The 23,514-nt window shown below is 38.5% G+C and overlaps 4 protein-coding genes and 1 long non-coding RNA gene across 22 annotated transcripts in view; 2 read left to right on the forward strand and 3 right to left on the reverse strand.

Moving 5' to 3' along the window:
- LOC107221631 (disintegrin and metalloproteinase domain-containing protein 11) overlaps positions 1-3,547 on the reverse strand; it is a 46,316-nt gene extending 42,769 nt beyond the window's left edge. For 4 of the 17 annotated variants that reach the window (XM_046731180.1, XM_015660687.2, XM_015660693.2 and 1 more), the window contains exons 1-2: positions 3,111-3,543; positions 2,036-3,050 (exon numbers count right to left, since the gene is read on the reverse strand). In XM_046731180.1, coding sequence (XP_046587136.1) covers positions 2,036-2,120 — 85 coding nt within the window. In that variant the 5' untranslated portion in view covers positions 2,121-3,050; positions 3,111-3,543. Of the gene's footprint in view, positions 1-2,035; positions 3,051-3,110 lie in introns of all 17 variants that reach the window. The other 13 variants (XM_015660688.2, XM_015660686.2, XM_046731183.1 and 10 more) reach the window with 10 other exon arrangements.
- The window catches only part of LOC124292859, a 73,037-nt gene extending 61,951 nt beyond the window's left edge, over positions 1-11,086 (forward strand). The window contains exons 3-4 of the long non-coding RNA XR_006902802.1: positions 7,220-7,415; positions 11,022-11,086. This is a non-coding gene — a long non-coding RNA (uncharacterized LOC124292859). The remainder of the gene's footprint in view (positions 1-7,219; positions 7,416-11,021) is intronic.
- Positions 10,448-16,896, reverse strand: LOC107221649 (uncharacterized protein DDB_G0272682). Of its 2 annotated transcripts, none has more exons than XM_046731190.1 (4): positions 16,268-16,896; positions 14,306-14,402; positions 13,769-13,942; positions 10,448-12,056 (listed from the first exon to the last, which is right to left on the reverse strand). In XM_046731190.1, exons 1-4 carry the CDS (start codon positions 16,277-16,279, stop codon positions 10,642-10,644), a joined length of 1,698 nt encoding a protein of 565 aa, XP_046587146.1. In that variant the 5' UTR covers positions 16,280-16,896; the 3' UTR covers positions 10,448-10,641. The 2 variants fall into 2 exon arrangements, with proteins under 2 accessions (XP_046587146.1, XP_046587145.1); XM_046731189.1 differs by lacking the exon at positions 16,268-16,896 and adding an exon at positions 15,650-16,168.
- A 397-nt stretch (positions 16,897-17,293) lies between these two features.
- On the forward strand, positions 17,294-19,964 carry LOC107221619 (GTP-binding protein 128up). The gene is made up of 8 exons (XM_015660670.2): positions 17,294-17,523; positions 17,622-17,787; positions 17,850-17,980; positions 18,079-18,318; positions 18,431-18,599; positions 18,708-18,837; positions 18,917-19,039; positions 19,124-19,964. The coding sequence occupies exons 1-8, from the start codon at positions 17,482-17,484 to the stop codon at positions 19,224-19,226; spliced, it is 1,104 nt and encodes a 367-aa protein (XP_015516156.1). The 5' UTR covers positions 17,294-17,481; the 3' UTR covers positions 19,227-19,964.
- On the reverse strand, positions 19,550-23,486 carry LOC107221617 (centrosomal protein of 131 kDa). The gene is made up of 10 exons (XM_046731187.1): positions 22,567-23,486; positions 22,363-22,459; positions 22,174-22,273; positions 21,574-22,015; positions 21,231-21,448; positions 20,998-21,157; positions 20,655-20,911; positions 20,415-20,586; positions 20,166-20,329; positions 19,550-20,106 (listed from the first exon to the last, which is right to left on the reverse strand). The coding sequence occupies exons 1-10, from the start codon at positions 23,032-23,034 to the stop codon at positions 19,968-19,970; spliced, it is 2,217 nt and encodes a 738-aa protein (XP_046587143.1). The 5' UTR covers positions 23,035-23,486; the 3' UTR covers positions 19,550-19,967.
- Between the last annotated feature and the right edge of the window lie 28 nt (positions 23,487-23,514).

Raw genomic sequence — 23,514 nt, forward strand, 5'->3', positions numbered from 1 at the left:
AAAAATATCAGGAGACATTCTTTTATCAGGCAACAATATTTAGTACAAAAGAAATGTGCAGATATTTTATTCAATTTTGCGTTATTTCGAGAATTATTCCGACTTGAAACTGAAAACACTGAAAAATCAAAAATACTCGTATTAAATTCAGAAAAAATAAAAGTATTCGTCAATTTTTTTTTTCCCCTGCTTTTTTGTCCAAACTATTGTTGACCACAAAAAAACGTTCTCTTGATGTTTTTCATTTTCGTTTATATATTTTCACGCGAAATCGACCGGTTATTTCGATGTAAAAACGAAAACTCTAAAGCGGGAACTATAAATCTTATCCGATCAGCCTCAAATTTGTAGGGATGTTTTTTTTTTTTCATCGTAAACAACAATTTCATGAGTAGTCCGCACTGAATAAAAATAATTTTTTTTTTTTTGTTGGTGAACCACTTCAATACATATATGTATAATGTACATATATATATGCGGGGTATGTATGTAGGTTATACGTAGAGATTCACCGGGGCTCGCAGCTCAATTCGCTCGAGACAAACTCCCGGGTTTCCGATTCTCCACCCCGCGTCCATCAACCTCTAACCTAATTTGCTCTTGGCCGAATGTTTCGTTTGTCATATATTACGAATATGCCGTAATAAATGTAAACGTCTGTAGGGGGTAAATTATACATATATATATATATATGTATAAATAATTCGGTAACCCCTGCGTGCATACTTTGTACATTATATCCACCCATTATACTATCTATCGCAAACACGAAGAGAGGAGAAAAGCAGATTTTACTCGAACCTTTAGGAAAAGAGGTTGTTGATAAAAAAAAAAAATAAAGTCATGACGACTATATTTTTTACTACAAATGTAACTGATTTTACCCCGCACATGGTAGTTTTTAATGTTTCTAGAGTAAATTATTCATTTCACGTAGTGGATGTTATGTAAAAAAAAAAGCTGATGCGTCTCTCTTTTTTGCAGGAAGTTTTTAGTAAAATTTTCATTTTTATTCTCTCCCTGGAGAAACTGCAAACATTTTATACGCACAACGATTGAACAATACGAAAATTTTTCAATAATTGCGGGAATCGAAAATTACACAAAGTAACAAAGTTATTCTTACAATGTAACAAAAGTAATTAAAATCATGATGCTAATTACATATAGTGAGTTTTAAATTAATTTCGGTTATTGGGCATTTAAAGTGACTTACAAAATTCAATCATATAATATTTCATTATTAATATTGAAACATGAATGAAAATTCTATAAATATACATTCAGTATACTTTACGACGTAACATTCAAGCAAGACTATTTTTATGCGTCAAGTAACTGATCCTGAGTCGAAAATTTTTCTCTTCCGTTATCACGAAAAGTTGGCGTAGAAAATAATTGCTTCAGCGAAACAGAGAAACGCATTTTTTATTAACGTACCTAAATGCACTTGACTAATTGTAAAATGAATTGGTTGGGGTTAAAAAAAATGATTTTGACAACTATTAATATTAATATTTCGGTCGAGTAATTTATTGTTAGTAAGATTTGTCCAACTTCTCGCGTTAACAAGGACGTCGTAATGTATGAAAATTGAAGAGAAGAACGAGAAGGAACAAGTAGCTAAATATGACGATGACATCGCTGTTAGAAAAATTTAACTAACAATAAATGTAATATCCCATCCCGTCCACTTCATATTTGTATTATTTATTACATTTCTGTTAGTGAACATGACGGAAATTTTTTCAATTGCAAAATTTATGCTGTCACATCAACGTTCAATCTCTAGTTTTTACTTTTCTTTTCTTATTTAATATAGTATATTAAAAAATGGTTAAATCAAACCGAAAAACCGTAGCGGACCTAACGGGATATTTTTTTTTTAACCACCCGTGCAAGTATGAATTGAATTATTTGGTTGATAAGGGACTTGAGAAAGGGTGGAGCGGAAAGTACAGAGATCATAATAATAATCGTAATTCCGATGGTAATTAAAACATGCGGTTATTGTATTACATATACGACGATTTACCTCGCTTCGACGTGCTGTCGGCGCTGCTAGTAAATCCAGGTACAGCAATCACGAGAACAAAGAGTCCACAATATACCCAAAACATGTTTACGTCTTAACAACATTGTTTAATTCCATTTTACATTACGCTCGTGAAACACTATAATGATGCTGCAGTCGATGATCCTTTTCATGTTAGGTATAATCATTGGTACCTACTTGAGATTTGATTGTTTAATATCGCGGATTTGTTACAAACCGCGTACGCCATGTATAAATGTCCTGCAGCAGGGTGGAGTAGACGTATTTACGATACAATAATTATCCGTTATTTATTACGTGTATATTGTATAATATTTATCGATGAACTTTTATACGTGTATAATTTATTTAATCCAACAACGCGAGTTGCGAAAATTGCGAACTTTATTTCATTACCGTCGTCGTCATCTTCTTGCTGCGACAGTCTTTTTTATTATTACTTTTAACTTTCGGTTTTACGGTTTATATGTATAATAAATACATACGTATAATATGTTTTAACGCCGGTAAAAATCTTCCGCGGTCTTGACTTACAACAATTAAAACGTACGCGTAACGCGATTGTATAGTTACGTTAACGTCGTATTTATTTATCACAATATATACATATATGTATATACATATTTATAAAAAGACGCATACGATGCGGTTTTGCGTGTTAATACGCGTATTTATATATATGCATATATAAATATGTATATGGTATATATATATTGTATATAACGGATTTTACAAACGTATAACAAACAGCGCGAGATCAGAGATGAAGAATAAGAATGATAACAAGAATAAGAAGAATTATGTGTAACGAAGAATTGATAGGTGAGAAAAAAAGAGCAAAGAAAACTATTCCCCGAATCACACTTTTCGAGTTAGGATGCAGAGCAAAAGATGAGGAAAACTGTCGCGGGTTTTATATAATGTGCGCCGGCGGCCGGGGGTTATATTCGATAAAATCACGCTTTGGCTGCCATCTTCTTCCTCCGCTGGAAGTCTGGAGTATGAAAATATTTTCAGCCCCTCTACCCCCTCCATCATCCACGCCTGGACCCACCTCTTATCGATTCCTGCGCCATTTCCCGTCAACCCTGTCAAATCAATAAACGCCGCCACCCTACGTCCAGGCAGCAAAACTCCCTGCGCGCAAAGCAACGCTGCCACAGAGCTTCGTAGCTACCCGATCTCGGGTCTCTATAGGTATAGGTATCTGTGTGCACGCGCAAGTATATGCGAGAGATGGAAAGGCGGCAGCGCCACCTGCCCAAATACCGCGGTAAAAACCGGCACTACGAGCTCAGCTCGGCGGATCGCTCCTTCTTTCGAAAGTCACCCTTTCGCGCGCCCCCCTCCTCTTTTCCTCTACGTGTATGCTCGATTATCTCGCGTAACGATTTTGCGCGGTATATTTTTCGTTGCACTGCGATTCACTGATGATCGTTGTCATTACGAACGAATAAAACTTGAAAAAAAAACAAAACAAAGCAAAAAAATCACCGGCACAACGATGAGGATTTTACGAAAACCGCGTTACGTTTTTTTTTATTTTTTTTTTTTGGGGGTAGGGGAGTTTGGGTTTTTTTTTTTGTTGTTTTTTTTCCTGTTTGCTTTGCTTTTTGACCTTTCGAGGGAAATAGCACGCCCCGAAACGGCACCGCGCGCGCCGCTCAACACCGGGTCTGGATTTCGCCAAAGGGTGCGGATGGAACGCGACCAGCCGGAGACATATATTCGAGTCTGCGCGTTCGGGAAGGCGAGATGCGCGTGGTTTTGGCGGGAAAACGCGGCCTGGAAGGGGGGATTCGAAATCCAACAAACGCTGGGGGAAATTGAGACAGAGGCTTGTCAATTTCTTTGATATTTTATAGTTATACGGTATTTATGCAGTTATGGGGACTTTATACATCCCGCGATACACCGAGATGTATATGCTTTTGGTTGTTTCGCTTACGACGAATTATTGTTATTATTGAACCTATTTGTGTATAAGCGACTCCAATTTCAAAGGGCAGAGAAAGGAAAGGGGCCAAAGGAAGGGTACCGACATACGCATTGATCATCATTCTCGCGTCCCTGATTTGCTCGTTGTACGTATCATAAAATGAACCTTATATTTCATTCTTCCTATGAGACACGCCAAATTCGAATTACTAATCGTATATCCTGTATGCTCGAGTATCTCGATTTTTATGGTGCCTTCAAGAGATGATGGTGCTATTCGGTATATAATCGAGTATATTTATCTCTCTTGTCAGTTATTGCATCTGTATAGCTTTGACGATCAGGTCCGGAATGCACATTACACGTTATGTGGTTAACCATGGGATGGACCAGCCGAAATACCAGAGAGGATTATACCAACCGCGAAATGCGGTACGCGATCAAGGGATGATGTATTCCACTAAATACGAGTCAGGTATCTCAAAGGACTGACTGACTGACTGACTGGTTTCGGATCTCGGTTACTTCAATATCGCGTCTAGAATAGGATCTATAATATCCTGCGGTACGGCTTACCGACCGCCGGTAAGAAGGCTCTTCGCTCTTTGAATTGATAAGCGGCAAAGGTTTTCCAAGCGTGCAGTTCTTGCATCGCATGCCTTTGAAAACCATATTTTCTTACTCCCACGATGCTAGAAAATAAGAATATGTATATGTAGATTATAAATGTATATACATATAGGTATATGGGACATTCCACGTCAATCCAACAGGTCATCGACCTGACCACCTGGAATTCTGATATCCAATGGATTTTTTGGTTTGTTTTGGTCAAAACTGATACCTCTAATTTTTCCGAAATATTCACCCATTTTGTAAAAGTGGGGCGACCTGACAAATCCTTGACTTGATAATGGAAATTTTTAAAATCGATGAAACTTTTTTGTAGAATCAGGCACTCAAAACCACATCTTTTCGCCATGATTGTAAAATTAATTTATTTTTAATGATCGTTACTTGCAGTAAAAAAAATTAAATGAAAAGAAACTCCGTTCTGATAAGATTGGATTTTCTTTACTTTCAATAGTAAAACGAAGAAAACGTATTTTTTTCGAATCAAGCATCGTGGATTTGACATCATTGCATCGACATCAGAATGATGACCCGTTGATTTGACATGGAATACCCCATATAGATGTTCCTAGAACCCGCGGCGATATGCAATCATCTATATGCGGTATTTTTTGCCCTCTCTATCTCTATTTCGTTCGAAATTTGAATATATATGCCTTCAGGTCCGTGACGAAAATATGTATAAAACTGTATAAGCTGCTTTCCTCTTAGAATCTCTTCTCATACCTCAATCCCATTTTGTTATACAATATATCTATATTGCAGGTATGCATACATATGTTACATACGCTGGACGAGTTGATGGCTATACCGAATGGCTTCCGGTACGCATAGCTCGGAATTGAATGGACTGACGCATATCCATCCTCTTGATCCTGATCGCGATCTGATTCGATATTGCATAGTCCGAGCGCATTTGTCCATTGCACTATGCAGCGGTCGTGGGGAGGATCGGATATAGGTATAATAATAGTCAATAGAGAAACTCCTACTACAGATGCACGAGCACGAATTCAATGTGCACGATGAGGGGAAATATACATGACGTATGATATACGTACCTATTATAATACGAAAGAAGTGGTTCGACGTAAAACCACGGCCAAAGGATTTGGCTAACGAGGTCCGACGACCTTCAATGCCGCGAGAGCTGCTCTTACGTAGCGGCGGGGCAATTCATTACACCTTTTTTTATGTATACATAATACGTATATACGGTATATACGTATGGATATGTCTATAGGCATGATATACTTGAATTAAAAATAGATTTCTTTGTACAGAAAGCCGCGGCTGCCGGAGAAGAAAGCATCGCCTTGACGATAAAAAAAAAAAAATGTCCTAACTCGCGTACGAACAAATAGAAAAAACGATTAAGCGAGGCTAATTGCAAAAACCATTTGTGAGATTCAGCGGCTAAATAAAAAAAGGCGAATTAATTTGTAAGACGGTTTTCAACTACTGCTAAGCTTAATTCTTATCGCGTAATAAGACGAAGCGATAAGTTTAACCCTTTGACCTATTTTATATCCATTTTTTGTATGTAGTTACAGAACTTTTCAACATATTTCTTTGCGGTTTTTTTTTACATTTCTGATAGTATACTAAGAGGTTTTCAATAATCGAGACTAATTATTGCGATATGATGTAAGTTATTATTGCTAGAAACAAATTGATTGAGAAAAATCGTGAAAATTGAAAGAAGTAATTCATTTCCGAGAAAGTTACCCCTCTACACTTATACATGTTTTACATAAATTATAAATTTTTAGGGTTACTGATTACGAATCTGAAGCCGGGTTTGAAAATTTCAAGATGGCGGATCCAATATGGCGGATCAAATTTCAAATTCGATCAAATCCGAAGAAAAAACCCTGTCCACGGTTTTTTGGGTCAGATTTCAGATTTTGAAAATTCGGTACGGCGAATGCAATCAGTGACCCCGAAATCCCCTGCACAGAGTCTTTTACCATATTCGATGAAACATGAAATTTTCGTTAACCATATTGGATCCACCATCTTGAATTTTGAAAATCTGATTTCAGTTTCGCAATCAGCGAGTCCAAAAACCATGGAATACTATTTTGTTATAAAAGTTGACCCAAGGGGTTCATTTCTTCTTCTTCGTTCTTCCCTGCAATAACGATCCGACCAGTTTAGTTCGAATCACTTTGCCCCAGTGATTGGGAATCATAAGAGGCGAGGAGGTTAAGATCATCTCTGCGGGATAAATTATATAGAATCCACTGGCAAGGGGAGAGGGGGAAAGTCTTGAGGGGGGATAGCTTTGCCTTCATTTCGCATCCATGTGTATCTTGCCAAATTGGAACTCAGTCTTAATTCCGGGATCGTTTTGTTTACTGTTTGGGAGAAGGAAAAAAACACCAAACTGCAATCTATAATTGTACATATACATACCTATAAATACACGAATCTTATGTCGTATGTGTAAAAGTTTTGCATTATTTGCAGTGAAGTTTTGTTGAAACTTAGAAAATATCGGCAACGACAATCATCCGAGTGTAAAAAAAAATTTCATCTTTCTTTTATGAAATTTTTATTTTTTTTTTTTTTTATTTTCTTGTTTTGCAGAAATTTCACACAAGACAGCTGAAATTCCGTGAGCTTCGTATCGAGCCATCCAGCATTCTTTCACCTCCTCCTCCTCGTCCTTCGTCTTGAATAAGAAGGGAAGAGATTGATACGTACCAAAGTACAGTCACGCGATCACGGGGTGAAATATTACTAGATAATATTTCCCCCATGGAGCTGCTGCAAATTCTTACAGGTGTGAAAGTTGAAAAACAGCAAGCGTGATGCGGGGATGAAAAATAACAGCCCGAACACTATGTACCACGTCATATTATTATACCTGGAGGCGTCTGTATTCGGTCGGAGATTTTCGCATTTGTGGATGATAATATTATTTAAAAAAAAATGATGAAAAAAACAAACGAGACATAAAAAAAAAAAAAAATAAACCGAACAGACCATCTAACGACCTCAAAAAACGGACGAAACGAGATGAGGAAAGAAAAAGAAAATACAGTTACGAATGACTGATCGCGAGAGAAGGCGCAAACGTAAGTCTATTTATTTAAGAACATCCCTCATTCCCTTAAACACGATTAAACTTTGCACATCTTGTCTATTGGAAGGAAAAATTCGCCTCGTTCGCCTGTGTAAACGGTGAATAAAAATCATTCTCGAAATCCCTCCGTAAAAGATTTTTCGTCGAGTTTTTTTTTTTTTTTTTTACATCCTCGTTTACGTCCCCAACTTTGATGTCAATGTAAACGAATTTCTACATCGAATGAAAAAGAAAACAAACTCTTCTTTACGTAAACAAGCAATTTAACGACATTCAAAAACACCCGAAGAAAGAAATAAATAACAATTATCTTGTGTCTGGCGGCTGGTTCGAAAAAAAAAAAAAAACAATGATCAAATTTACTCAGAATGTTATATTCCCTAATTCTCAGATGTTTTATAATAAACTATTTCTTATCGGCGGTGATTCAAACTTTTTTTACTTTTCTTCTGATATATATATATAAAAAAAATATATATATATTATATATATATATAGTAACTGCAGCTACGGAGTGAAGGAAAAAAAACTTTACCATCTTCCATCGACGTAGCAAGTCCAGACAGTTTTTTGCCTCCCTGAGACTCTGAAAAACACCCGTTAGTGGTGGGTAACCATTGTATGTGATATACATGTACACGCATTGTGCGTACACGCATACATAATACTTACACCTACGTCTGGTTTGTATAATCATTGATACAAAACGACCTTGTCAGAACTAAAAACGGACGATCACTTGGGACAGACGTAAATCTACAGATTTGTCCAACGTTTGTGTCTATCTATTTATATAGGTATATTTATGTATACATAGTTGTATATACATGTATACATATGCGTATATACCCAACACTGTAACTAATTCTGTCTGGAGTTGAAATTGAACACTGGCATCGTCTATGTACCGATATAGAAGATGCGACATGCTGATCAATGGGGTTATTTCACATTGAAAAAAATATTTCAAATCATAGGATTAGATGTCGTATTGTATATTTCAAAAAAAAAAAGAAAAGGAATATCCATACGAATTTCCTTAGATTCAAACTCGTTATCATCGGAGTATTTTTGTAATCAATATATTAAAGTGTTTCAGTTTGTAACGGATTAATTAAACACACCTAACGGAGTTTGAAATATACGTCAAAACTCATCTCGTGCGCTTGTTCAAATGATAATAATTATCAACAGCAGAGATGTATTGTATAAATTGCGCTGCATTGCGGTAAAGTTCTGGGTTGTATAATAGTACCTAAAGTTATAACCCGGGAAACTGCTCTGGTAGCAACGAACATAGGAAAATTTATATCTGTATACGTCAATTTTTACCTAATCGCGATGCCGGATGTTAGAGATGATTACACACGTCGTTTCCTTCTCCTAACACCATAAACGCAGCGACTTTATATAAAACTTAACTTTTTAATTCATTGGCAGTTTCTTTACGTTGTAATATAGGTATACATATAATATATATGTATATATATATCACATATCATATATTCGCTGATAAATAATACAACGAGTGATTGTTCTACGCTGATGTTATACAGGTATGCGTGTTATAGGATTTAGTTTAGCAAATGAATTTGGCTTGGGGCGGGAGGGGGATGTAAGACGATATTTAAAATTGCTAATCGTAATTATCGGTTGACTCGTATGCGAATGAATACGTTTATAAGTCTGAAATCGAGTGAACACGATCGATTTTTAAAAAAAACGAGACCGGTGTTAATGAGTAAACTTTGACAAATACGGGAAAACACAGGATCGGGCAGTTTATAATGATACTAGTTTTGAATTTTTCATTTTTCTTCTCTTTTCTTTCAAAAGCTCGAACTATTCCACGACTATTACAGGTGTTATATACGTAAACGGCATGAAAAAAATAACAAAAATTTTACGATATATTTCCGTTTATTACTGTAACGTTATAGGTGTGACTTTGATTTCTAGTCAATGACTACTGAGATTCTTTGAGAGACGAAAAAAAAAACGAACAAAATAATACGTGTTCATCAATTTCTTCAATGGTATAGATAAACCAGACTTCCAAGTCTGATAAAAACTGAATATATGCATGATTTGCATTGCAAATTGTTTTATACGGCTACAGTCTGGAGAATTGACTTTATGCATGTACATATTATAATCTATGCAAATCTCCCGTATTTGTCTAAAGTGAATTCAAGCGATAGATTATTGTACATATATATATATACATACGCATATATTGTACATATATGTATATGTGTATATACATATTCGTGAGTGATTTGATTATAGAAAAAATTGTTTTCGATAGGACATCGGGAGATAGTCGATGTAATGAAGATATACAAAATGATAATACGGACAGATGTCAATATATCAGGATTGAACTTTTATAATATATTCATATTGTTTGTTTTTAGATAGGGCAGTGTTGTGGACGGTTACGGAGATGAATCCGTATCCCAATGATTCCTACATAATGTATACAGACTATTTAATAAGTACATATTTTCAACAACCGTCTTTATAGAGCTAAAGTGTTTATATCGTATTATTTTTATTTATTTTTCTTCCATATCTTTTCCTCTTTTCTTTTCATTTCGTTTCAATTATTTTATTTCGTCTCTTTTTCTCTTTCTCGTCAAGTTTTTTTTTTTTTGTTTTTTTTCCTTTTTTTTCTATCATTTTTTTTCACCTCCCCCCCGTTTTCTTTCGTCGTTATTTATTTATTATTTATTTATTTATTTTTTTTTCCCCCCCTCTTATCATGATGCGTTATTTTTTTATTTCTTTTTTTTTATTATGAAAACATTTGAAAAAAATCACGTTTTTATGTGTTTAGTACATACTATGTTAATAATAGTTAATAATAACCATTAATAATAGGTATAGGTATAATCTATCTAACTATTAAAACAGCGTCATATTAAAGTCTATCTTCCTCCTCCTCCTCCTCATCGTCGTCGTCGTCGTCGTCGTCGTTATCCTCGTTATTCTCCTCGAGCTCCTCCCTGTACCCGGGGTGTTCCGAGATGGCGTAGTAATTCCCGTTGTAAATAACACCTAGTTCCCTGAGCACGTCGCCCCTAATAACGGCCTTAATAGTCCAGTTGTAACATCCATCGTTCTCGCTCTCCCTGTCCAATCTCTCGACGTCCAGTATCTTCGAGCTTAGCCTTTCTAGTATAATACCGATATCCTTGATGCTAAGATGGTGCTTCTGATCTACCGTGAGCTGATCGATGAGAAGTAAAAATTTTTCCGAAGTCACTACCTCGTCCTCCATTATCGTATTCTCCGTTTCAGACTCGGAGCTGTCGTGATCCTGGTGCAGATGATTGTGATGGTGATGGGTATGGGAACCTCCGTGCCCGTGGAACTGACCCGACGAACTTCCGGCACGGTACTGGTGACTGGGTCCCGCCTCGCTCTCGTCGTCCCGGAACCTGACGTGCCCTTTTATCACCCCGGAACGCCTCGTGCCGTCCGAAAGCGAGGACTGCGGCTGCGGCGACGGCGTCTGATGTTGGGCGTCCTGGATAGGCGATGTCGCAACGGATTTGTGAACCGCTATACGACGACCCTCCTCGTGGAGTGCGCAGCAGTGAAAATCGCACTCGGCCGCGCTTCCTCCGTCGGCACCGTTCACGGGACTACCGTTCCTCGCTACAGGCTGATGGATGTGATTCGAACACTCTGGTGTGTGGATATGGATTGTGGTACTGTCGAACGAGTTGGTACCCTGCTTAACGAGACGGCTACCAGATGTAGAAGGCCCGCTGCTTGACGATCCCGGTAATAAGCTGGAGGCCAGCATCGGACCGTAGGAACTATGACTCGGACTAGTAAAACTCTTCTGTACCATATCGTCATGATTTATCACAGTTATTTGAGGGCTGCTGTAACGAGGACCACCACCACTACCAACACCGGCACTACCACCACTACCACCACCACCACCACCACCACCACCACCAACGCCTCCTCCTAAGTCGCCCGCTCCGTGACCTCCAGCTTTTCCGTTACCTATACCGATCCCGATCCCGTCGTGATAATTCTGCAGCTTGTCCAAGCTCGTCTGTATCACTAACGACGGTCTCTGACCACCCGAAATCAGTTCGCTCTTCTTCGTTGGAGAATATTTCGAGCTCTGACCGTCCTGTGACTTTCCCCCCTGCTGCTGTTGCTGCTGCTGTTGAACCTGCGACGATGACCGCTGATCCCAGTGGAGCACCACTGTGACACGTCCTTTATTGTCCATAATTTTCCAGGATGGCGTCTCATCGTGCAACTCCAACGCGTGGATCGTTTCGCAGACTATTTTCGGTATCGCCGAAATCGCTGCAACAAACACAACGTTCAACGTTTTTTACAATACGCCTCAACCTTATCACACAACGAATCGCACTGTTATATATCATTTCGTTGTAATAATATCAATTTTTGTTTATTTATTTTTTTTTTTTTATTTTTATTGTTTTTTTTCTATCATTTTCGACAAACAAGAAACACAAAGCGCGTAACTTTATCGCATTTAAATGTTGAAAAGGGGGTTAAAAAAAACTACGGATCGGTTCAACTTCCAGAGAGCCGGATCGTACCGTCTGAACTACTACTGCCAATCCCTTTAATCCGCTTGCTGGTCAGACGCAACTAATGTTCACAATACTGCGGTAGTCGCACCCCGTAATGGTTATATGCGAGCCCATTACGTGGCAATTCAGGCTGCACCCGACCACCCTGCCCACAATTTCGAGGAGGAAGTGATATCAATGATCGTAGCAATGGTTGTAGAAGAAGAGACGTAGGCAAAAACAACGAAAGAGAGGAAACAATATTGATGCGATGAGTAAACGAGAGAAGTTAGTGCAAGAGGAAAAGAACACACAAAATTACAGGGGTAATAGAGGGGGTGAGATACGACCGGTTAAAAAATCCTGATAACAATAAATGTTGAGCACCACTAATTACTCTGTGTAATTAATTACATAGAAATTATCAATTAAATTGGTAACTTGTAATTGTGAAAAAAAAAGACAATACCAATTAGATTTGTAATTAGAAGAAAATCCGATACCAACAATAACTATAGACGTAATTTGTAATACGAAGAAAAACTGATACCAATTACATTCATAATTTGTAATCGGAAGGAAAAACTATACTAATCACACTCGTATTTTATATTTCAAATTATTCTAATTACAAATTACAATTGTAATCGGTATTTTCTTTTTCTACTCAATCACGAATAACTAATGTAACGCAATGTAATTAGTAATTTCGACGTAATTAATTACACAAAGTAATTAATCGTGTCCTGCCGTGTACGTCGGATCGCAGAAAAAACTCTCTCACTTTTTCTATTCAATATTAATTGTTTAAATATTGTAAAACATTGGCACAGTTAAAAAAAGTGTCAAAAATTTTTAGAAACAAAAGGCATGAAAAACGGTGCCACGAGGTCTGTTTTCACGTCTAAGGGACTCTACGAGAAGTTTGAAATATGTTTGGGGTGAAATTCACCCCAAGTAACCTATTAGGGTTAACCGGTCACATTTCGCAAACGCGACTTCGGAAAGCACATGTTCTTCGGTTTAATTTACTCAGTTAATTCGACCCCTCTGTTACCCCTATAATTTTATGTACTCAGTTCTGGGACACCCTGTACACATATACAACGTGCAGAGCGTTGGAAGAATTGGAATCTGACGATTGACCTCCTTCGCAAATTGTTCCTTATAAACAAAAATTGAATTCCAATAGAGGTAATCGTGTAATACGATCTTCGGTTGTTCGTTCGTTAACATGATTCACCTGCACACCATTTTCCATAATTCCGTTTAACGCCTTGCGATTTCTATACGATGCAGGTTGTGCGATGATCGGTTGAAGAATAAAGGTAAAAGAGAAGAAGAAAGAGAAGAAGAAGAAGGAGAATAGAACAGGGATCGAAAACGATGAGTGAGGAGATGGTCAGCGATCGGAACTTCATGCAAGAGGAGTGACAAGTATAAGGCAGAGCTGGAGTGAGCCAAGGAAACGTGTCGTACCAGCCCGAATGATGTCAACGCCAGTGGGACACCACCTTTCACCATGTCGCAGGAGTAGCAGTATCGTGTTGTTCGCTAAAGTCTTGAAATATTCCCCGTCCTCGACCTGCGTACCATCCGATTCGAGCACTAAAGAGACCTTCTCATTTTGGGGAACGCCCAATTTTTCTTTACCTGAAATTAAAATATAACAACACCGTCATCACATTGCCCCAATCAATGATCTTTCAGAACCTACTGATAGTTTTTCAACGCCTTATATAAATTGTGTTACATGCAAGATCGGATTCCTTGTTATCACATCGGCATCATCGTCGTCATTCGTTCATTCGACACACTTATAGCGGGGTGGAAAGCAAAAATTACAGACTTTATTAAACACTGTATCCATCACTGTGAACCATCACTGGGATGAGACACTTGTACAAGTGAAGAATTTTTCATTTACTGTGCTTACTTTTGGTTTACGATTGACCCCGAATGAGGGGGTGTGTTTATACGGTTCACTATCGACGAAGTAACTTTGTATTTACTCACCGCGGTGTAACAGTTCTTCAAAATTGCTAACGACCAGTCCCTTTCTTACGTTTCGCCAACTGTCCCATATCTTAAAAGGTCTTTTGCTCCGTAACTCCTGCGGCACAATAGACAAGCAATTATATATAGCAGCGCACATTTGCGGAGGCAGTATAACGTTGGAATACAATATACTGCATAGGGCATCGAACGAATCGTTGGCTGGAAAAATTCACCGATCAAAGATTCGCATCTGCGGATCTTCTCGGATGACACCAACATTTATTTGATAAATAATTTGACTCTGCAGCGAAGGTTAATGAGACTGGCCACTAATGAATCAGTGATAATATACGTAATCGATCTCGATTAATTCTCAATTCAATGTAACGACACTGCACGTTCACTATTCTTAAGAATTGATTATTTCACCACTGGTATGAATAAATATGAATAATGATAACAGAGTGCAGCGGATTGGATGCAATTTGTATAAAACGAGCGGTGGTCTATAACCATGTCTTTTCAACTGGGCGTGACAGATATCCAGTAATTAGACAAAATGCTTTTAAGAGAAAAGTTGAAGAGGGGTCTGCAGGTGGTATAAAATACGATTTGAAACGTTAGTTATCCCCCTCCCTTCGCATCAATTTAGGGTACCGGGCAAAATTTGCATAGCAATGGGCTGAAGTATCTTGAATATATACATATACCTATGTGCAATTATTTTTTTTCCCTTTTTTAGGCTCAATCCTCGAGACAATCCCGTGAAAAATTACATATATTAATACCCAAATGAATAAATGCAATCGTTATAAGTATACGTGAAATTTCTGACGCGTTCTTTCTGCTTGCCGGGAGCAATTAAAAAAAAAATACTTAAGGTAAATGGAAAAGAAGTTTGAATAAATATTGAGGAGCTGGGTTGAAAAGGTTTGCGAATTATGTTTGGGTTACTTTTTAACGTTTTCAACAGGGTGGCGCTAAGCGGTAAAAGCGCACGCGCGACTTATGGTCGAAAACACTGACCTCATTCAACCATACTCATGAAAATATACATAATATGACAAATTATCAAACTGCAATGCTCGTCTAACGATATACTTATACTTGATGACACCGAATACTTATGGTATAAATATTTTATCAATAAACCACCCATTTAATCTTAAACACTCTGTTACATATAAAAATATATATATAGAAAGCTTCTCTGCACGGCAGAAAATTCATTGAATAATTGTTCACAGTAACGAAGAATTCAGACGGAAGACAAACGGGCGTTTTTTCGAATATATCATCACTCGAAAAATAATGAATGAAATGTAAGAGCTATAAGTATAATTGTAGATTTTCTCGGCTCACCTCTGCTGGCATTCGCATTAATATAGATTAAAATAACTATCGATCGATATCGGAATCTAACGTTACAATAACGCTTAAATCGTTGTGGATATAAATGGATTACTTCTGTTCGATGGTGATAAATTGTTATTAAGGGATCAAATAACGGTACGGTACGACACGATAAACGATTATACGAGACGTGAGCTATGGATGCGATAATTAAAAATTCAAAAAGTATGTACACTCGAAGTAAAATGATAACGAGGTCTCCGCGAGAGATCAAAGTAAGAATGAAGAGGACCGCGTACGTTGAACGACTGCACGGGGTCAACTCCCAGGGAAGTAGGTCACGGGTGTGTAGGGAGGAAAATAATCTCGCCACTGCAAACACGTATCAGCGTTCCACGACAAGGGTGACAAGGGGACGGGGTTTGAATCCCTGGGAGAATAAAAACGATATTACAAATAAGGGAGTTGCGAATGTTATTGAAAATCAGTAATGTCACGGGAGGATGATAAAATTGATGTATAGTGCACCCAACGAACGAATGGAAGGGGCGCGCATGCAGGGATGGTACAGGGGAAGACTCGTGTGCACAATCTTGAGATATATGAATAAAAAAGATTTTGCCATACCTCTCTTGCCATTACGTCATATCCCTGCAGGTACGGGACCGTCCCACAAGCACTTATTTAAAAGAAGTAGCGGACCGAACGCTGCAGCATTCTGATCGCGCGGTTCTCGGAGATGCCGGGTAGAGGCGGTCTAAACAACGGACCCTAACAAACGGGTCCCTTGGAAACTACATCTACCAGGAAATCCCTCATCCTACTAGGTATCTTACAATTACCCGATCTAAGATTTCACTAACGCATATGGGCCAAATTGTAACAGTGGCTTCCTCCCAGCGGTTACTGCGGCGACTCCTAGTTTTAGATCGATTCTCTCTCCGTGTACGTACGGACACCCTCACCCTCGCCCTCTGCACCCACCTTGCCCTCTTCGCCCTCGCTATATTCCTCCCACTCACTTGCCTCGCGCCCGGCGAAGGTTTCCTCTTCTTCTTCTTTCCTACTCGTATTCGCTTATATTATTCGACTCGCACTCGCCTCCCTGAATACCTGCCTACCCTTAAACAGCCTACGTCTACCCTTACCGAGTATCCTTCTCGTCTTACGCATTAAACTCGCCCGCTCGCTCCCACTCGCGCCCACCCCTGCCTGCCGCACGCCCAGTCGCGCGCTCTCTCGTATTCCGATTTTTCAACGCCTATACTCGCCCACTCGCCGGTCAACCCACGGGAAAGTTCGAACCACGATTCGAACGCCCTCGTAAGACTTCGCCAGCGACGCGCGCCGCGCCATTTAAATGCAAAATGGCGCCCAACTTGGAAAACTGAAGCGCTATCTGTGGTGTTTCCACATAGTTAGCCACTTCTGCAATCGTCAGACCCATGGTTGGAGGAGAGGACCATCTTCAGCTGTTGCTCTCTCTTTCTAATTACGGCTTCAGCTAGCTGCACAGATGGCATAGTCTGTCTGTATTATCTTGTAAGTCTATGGTGTACAAGCCCGATGGCTACAATCTACAATGAGGATGACGGACTTGAGTAAATCCAAGTAATTCTTAGTCTATGATCAGAAGTTGAATATTTCTATTTTTTTTTCATCTGTTAACCTTTTTGCAGCAACGTCTATCTCGTTCCGTTCGCGGTTAAAGGCATGTACCAGTACACGTGTTGAATAAAGAACGGTGGCAACGTTCGCCGCGTAATGTATTTCGGAAGAGGTTGCAGAGTGCCTTGAGAGTACAATTGAAGCCAGGAAACTACCCTTAAAACCAATACAAGATGAGCACTATATTGGAAAAGATCGCCTCGATCGAGGCTGAGGTAACCTATAAATGCGTTAATTTTTGAACAGCTTCGGTGTCCGCATACCCATTCAAATCACTCGACATCCTCTAATAACATGAAACCTCGATTCTCAGATGGCTCGGACCCAAAAAAACAAGGCGACGTCCGGCCACTTGGGTCTTCTTAAGGCAAAGCTAGCCAAACTTAGAAGAGAACTGATCACCCCCAAGGGAGGCGGTGGAGGCGGAGAACAGGGTTTCGAAGTAGCCAAAACCGGTGACGCTAGAATTGGGTTTGTCGGTAAATATTGAAAGCACTCTGATTAACTGCATTCGATAACATCCCGTCTTGCGTTACAACAGGATTTCCATCCGTTGGCAAATCAACCTTGCTCAGCACTCTTGCCGGTGTTTATTCCGAGGTAGCTGCATATGAATTCACTACCCTCACTACCGTCCCTGGTTGCATCAAGTACAAAGGAGCTAAAATTCAGGTTTGCAATTGATAGAGAGTCCGGAATTCTTAAAATTATCCTATCTGGTAATACGAACCAAACAAAACGATAAATATGTCATGAATTTTACATTCCAGCTTCTAGATCTTCCTGGTATTATCGAAGGTGCTAAAGATGGCAAGGGTCGAGGAAGACAGGTTATCGCAGTTGCACGTACATGCAGCCTTATATTTATTGTATTAGATGTTCTCAAGCCTCTTGGTCACAAGAAGCTCATTGAACATGAACTCGAGGGATTCGGTCTGCGGCTGAATAAGCAACCTCCAAATATTACTTTCAGAAAAAAAGATAAGGGTGGAATCAATCTACAAACCATGGTGAGAATTGTGAATTGGTTTCAGTTAGCTAATTTTTCTTGGATTTATGTACAGCGTGGTAGCTGTTGAATTTGTTTAAATTTAACAAAAAAAAAAATCTTGTGTTCAACAGTGCGTACAATCCGAACTCGATTTAGACACCGTAAAATCTATCCTCTCAGAGTACAGGATTCACAATGCGGACATAACTCTCCGCTACGACGCTACTTCGGATGATCTTATTGATGTTATTGAGGGTAATCGTGTCTATGTACCCTGCATTTACCTTCTCAACAAAATAGGTAATTAACTATCATAAATGTCGAGTTGTCGAGAAAAGCTGAGAATGGATCACTGTTGTTACATTGTTATTCAATTATGATCATTATACTGTTTCCCCCCCCCCACAGATCAAATTAGTATCGAGGAGTTGGACGTTATTTACAAAATACCACACTGTGTACCAATCTCTGCCCACCATAAATGGAATTTTGATGATTTACTTGAAAAAATGTGGGAGTACTTGCAACTTGTGAGAATGTACGTATGTGTAGCAAATTTATTATAGTCCTATAAGTGAATTTTAAAAATGACTGTGTTATTATTGTAATATTTACAGTTATACAAAACCAAAAGGCCAGCTTCCTGATTACAACTCGCCAGTTGTATTGAACATCGAGCGAAGATCAGTCGAGGATTTTTGCAACAAACTGCATCGTTCCATTGCTAAAGAGTTCAAATAGTCAGTTTCATTGGTTGTCTTTTTCTAATCTCCGCATTTTCTCTAAGTCGAAGACAATTAACCATAATATATTTAATATTTCAGCGCGCTTGTTTGGGGCTCATCGGTAAAGCACCAGCCTCAAAAAGTTGGAAAAGATCATATCTTATGTGATGAAGATGTTGTACAAGTTGTTAAGAGAGTGTGATTTTAAAAAGTGGAAACATTTCGTGACTACCAACGTGCTGAAGACATAATTACGGATCTGTAAGAAACGATAGGTCCACTTTGATTAGACTATTTTCCGATTATTTCCTTCTAGAGTTTGTCACCTTTCGGAACATCTCGTTGATCATAAATGGGTTCAACGTGAGATGGACTATCTGATGGAAATTACAATTTTTTTTATTATTTTCACAAAATAATTTATCACACAAACATGCATTAAACAAGATCCACGCATATATATATACACATATGTATATATATCTATTTTATGAAAACCGTAACAGAATTTTTTTTCTCTAAAGCGTACAAATTCTTACTGTGTCATTGTTTTCAGTGATGAAGAGCGTTAAATAAATATGGGCTGGTACTAAAAATTAAAGCCTACATCTGCATTTTTCTCCACAATTTCTCAGTTCGACTCTTGAAATTATTGTGTAGTATGTAGCTTATTGTAAACGCATTTAAAAAATAAGAAATTGTCGAAGTATAAACTTATATTACAGATAATACAGTTATAAACAACGAAGGTATATTTCCTGCAATGTCTGTGTTAAATAGGCGTGTTTCAAATGCAGTTAATTCAAAATATCGCGTAGGATTGGGTGCTTGCCTAGACTGAGAAATGCTTGTTACGAAAAAACTTACATTTAAAACAACTTAAACCTGTAGCGCAGTGATGTGCGAGGGTTAAAATTAAAACATATTTATTTACACTTAATATCTATAAAGACTGAAGTATGTAATCCTTCCTCTGTTGATCTAATAATTTTTCCAGATGATCGCATCTCTTCTTTGCTTCATCAATCTCTTTGGCGAATTTCCCTATTGCCAGATCCTTTTGCGTTACTATTAACTTGACCCTACAACAATGAACATGAATGAATATCGGATAAAGTCGATAGAATTAACTATTCCTTACCTGCTATAAAGTTGAGCCATTTGAACATCTCTATTAGAATTATTTTCAGTAAGTTCGCGGTGAAGAGAGGCTATTTTATTCTCCAGTTCTCGTTTTTCCATCTCAATTTCCTTCCTAACAATCTTCTTTGCATCGTCTCTCTCAATCGTCAATTGATCTACGCTCTTGTTGAGAACGAATAAGAATTGTTTGTATTGAGTGCTTATCATATTCCACAACTGATTTCGACAATAACATTACACCTCATACCTGTTTAGAATTACTTAGCTGGATCATACACTGCTGAAGTTTTCCCTCAGTTATTTGAAGCTGCGTCGTAGTCTCTGTGAGGCGTTCCTGCACGGAGGTCACTTTACTTGTCAGCAATTCTTTGCTGTTATTCAAGTCTTGTAGCTCTGCCTCATATTTTTCTTTCATACATCTTGAACAATTTTAAAAGTTATTTAAAGTGGGTAACAATCAACGTGTATGAATGGGCACATTTAGTACCTGAGCCGGTTTTCCGAACTTTGCTGAAGACTAGTTTTCATGTCAAGAGTTTCCTTCTCGAGCCTTTCAATAGCCAGTTCTATTTGTCTGTCACGCTCTCGATTGCACTCATCTCTCAGCCGTGTTTCCATTTTTTCTAATTTCATATTGTGCTGTCTCCTGCAGTTTTCCATCCATGTCTCTTGTTCGACCCTAAGTGATTCTTGAACAGCTTTTTTCTCGATCTGATGCTGTCGTATTAAAGTATTGATTTTTTCCTGTAAACGATTGGGTTCCCGTTATTATTCTCATGCATCGTTGCTTGGTATAAGTCATTATTAGTTTCAGTATGACCTGAACGTACATTGAATTGTGAACGTGCTTGACTTATCGCAGCATCTCTCTCAGCATTGAGTCGTTTATGTTCTTGAGCTAGCAGATTTTTTTCACGTTCAAGATCGTCCAGCAGTTTGCGCCGCTGTTCTTGAAATAAATTCTCTTGCTGTTCTAGTTTCTCCTGATACCTGTGAATGTTATCAGACGGAATCTTTTATTGGTATCTAAGTAAGCTGCGTGATGTCTGAACATACATTGTACCTTGTTCTGAGAATATCTTTTTCGCTACTCAATAACTTTTCATGGCTCGCAGTTAGCTCAAGACGCAACTGCTCCAGCTGTTGATTTGAGCGGCGAATTGTCCGCAGCTCGGTATCCTGAAGCTCTTTGATGTGAGCACTGCGTATTTCTTGAAGCTCCTGCTGATGCTGCTCTACCATACTTCGCAGTTCTGGCTCTAGCCCCTTCACAGTCATTTCCTGAACAAGTAAAATGGAACAATTTGACTAGAGATTCGATACTAACATTTTTTTACCAACACATGTTTATATATTGATTGTGAGATAAAAGTTAGTTGTTCCACAAGCGTACATCTGATTAGCACCTTTATTTTAGAAGTTTTTGCTTCTAGCCAACGTTCGCGTCTGATCTTTTCAGAAGCGGCACAAAGTTCTCTAGCTCGTCGGAGTTCCACCGCGTGTCTATCAGCCACAACTTTTAACTCCCGATGATATTTCACTTCCATTTCTTTGATATGCTCAGTCAAGGAGTTGCATTTCTCAGTCAAATTTTTCTTATCTGATATTATTTGCTCGATAAATTTCTGATGCCTCTTTATCGTCGTCTGATATTTTGTCTTCTGAGTCTGCAGCTCAGTGCAATGCTGCTTTTTTTGCAATTCTAGCTTCTCGCAAGCAGAATGCCTTTGTGATTTTAATTCATTTTTTAAAATTTTTAAAGTCTCATCCCGTTCTTCCAATTGCAACCTAAGAGTCGCTAAATCGTCCTTTATCGTTTCAGGTATATGGGTTTGTGCGGGATGAATTCTGCAAGAAACATAAAACATTACCAACGGGATTCACACAAATCACACCTCGGTGCGAAAATCTTTGCACTCGCAAATAGCACTGCCTCCATATGAAATACTATACAATGCATATGCTAAAAACACAAATTCATACAAATTTTTGATGACCAATCTTACCCTTGATTGTTACAGTATGGAATAGATCGACTATTCAGTGTTGCTTCAATAATCTTTGAATGCGCGTAAGCTCGATTGTTTGGAACATCTTCTAGGTATCCTAGAAAGAAATGTAAAAATTCAACAGCTAAAGAGTTGCAGTATTCCCGTCATACCTTATACCATCACTGTCAGAGTCGCATATTTTACCTTCGTGGTTCAAAATCCCTAACAGGGACATGATGTCCTCGTAAGTTGACAGAGAAGACCCGCATGATTGATTGGAGTAATCTTTCTCCGGTTGAAGCTAATTGGGGAAGAAATTGTGATCAAAAGGTGTAAAAGCTAGCAGCAGTGTTTAAGCGCTCTAAATTCTGGAAATACAAGATATTTTCTCGAGCAATCGATACTTGCCTGATTGATGGAATAGTCTTGATCGTTTCCATAAAAGTGGCCCCCTTCGTTATTGACAAAACTTCCAGTAGTATTTGAATCGATATTCAGTTGTGCTTCATTTCCAGATAAATTTTTTTCCAAATCATTGATCATCGAGCAAAGCTGATCGAAGGAGCAAGAATTTGGCTCGATGACATTCTGATTAAAATCACTAGTAGTTTGCAGCTTTTTTAAGTCGTATCCAATGTTTTCAATCATAGCATTAATCTGATTGGGATGGGTCTCTGCTTCTTTCAGGTATTCGCCTTTTTTGGAATCCAGTCCTCCGTTAGTTTCGCAGAATCTTGACGGGTTTGAATTCCGTACGCGGTCTTCTGCGGAATTGCACCTCTGCATGGGCAAGCCATGTGCCATTCCGTTATCGGACATGGCAAAGTTACTAATCGGGGGCTTAGTGACAACCCTTGGATGCTGTATGTTGATCATTTCTTGCCATTTGCATTGTAATTAATTAAGGATTCCTTATACACTGACCACAACGTTCATTGAAACGTCAAGCCTTCGCTCGAAATTTCGTATGACGCGGTTGCTATGGAAACGCGAATGTCGCTCTTATTGCAGATGGCGTTTCAAGTATTGACTTCTTGTTGGTATAGTTCAGTGCTTAGAATTGACATAGAACTTCAACTGCATTTTACACAGAGAGGGTGGTCAACTTTGTACACCATTCATGAATATTGACTCACTTCACATGAGTTTCACAAGGAAGCAGAAGAAGAATCAAAGATGAGTTGCGAGATGACCAGCGCCTCCAAAAGACGTTTGACAAAATTAAACCAAACTACGGCCTTGCTCGGAGCAATGTAAATAAATTAATAGCACGACATTATCTGCAGCGTGCCGAAATCGATATTCTGTTACCGACCGCGACGCACGCTTCAGATAATGTCGCGCTACTACTCTATT

Source organism: Neodiprion lecontei, chromosome 2 (assembly GCF_021901455.1).
Source record: "Neodiprion lecontei isolate iyNeoLeco1 chromosome 2, iyNeoLeco1.1, whole genome shotgun sequence".
In the NCBI taxonomy this organism is placed as follows: Eukaryota; Metazoa; Arthropoda; class Insecta; order Hymenoptera; family Diprionidae; genus Neodiprion; species Neodiprion lecontei.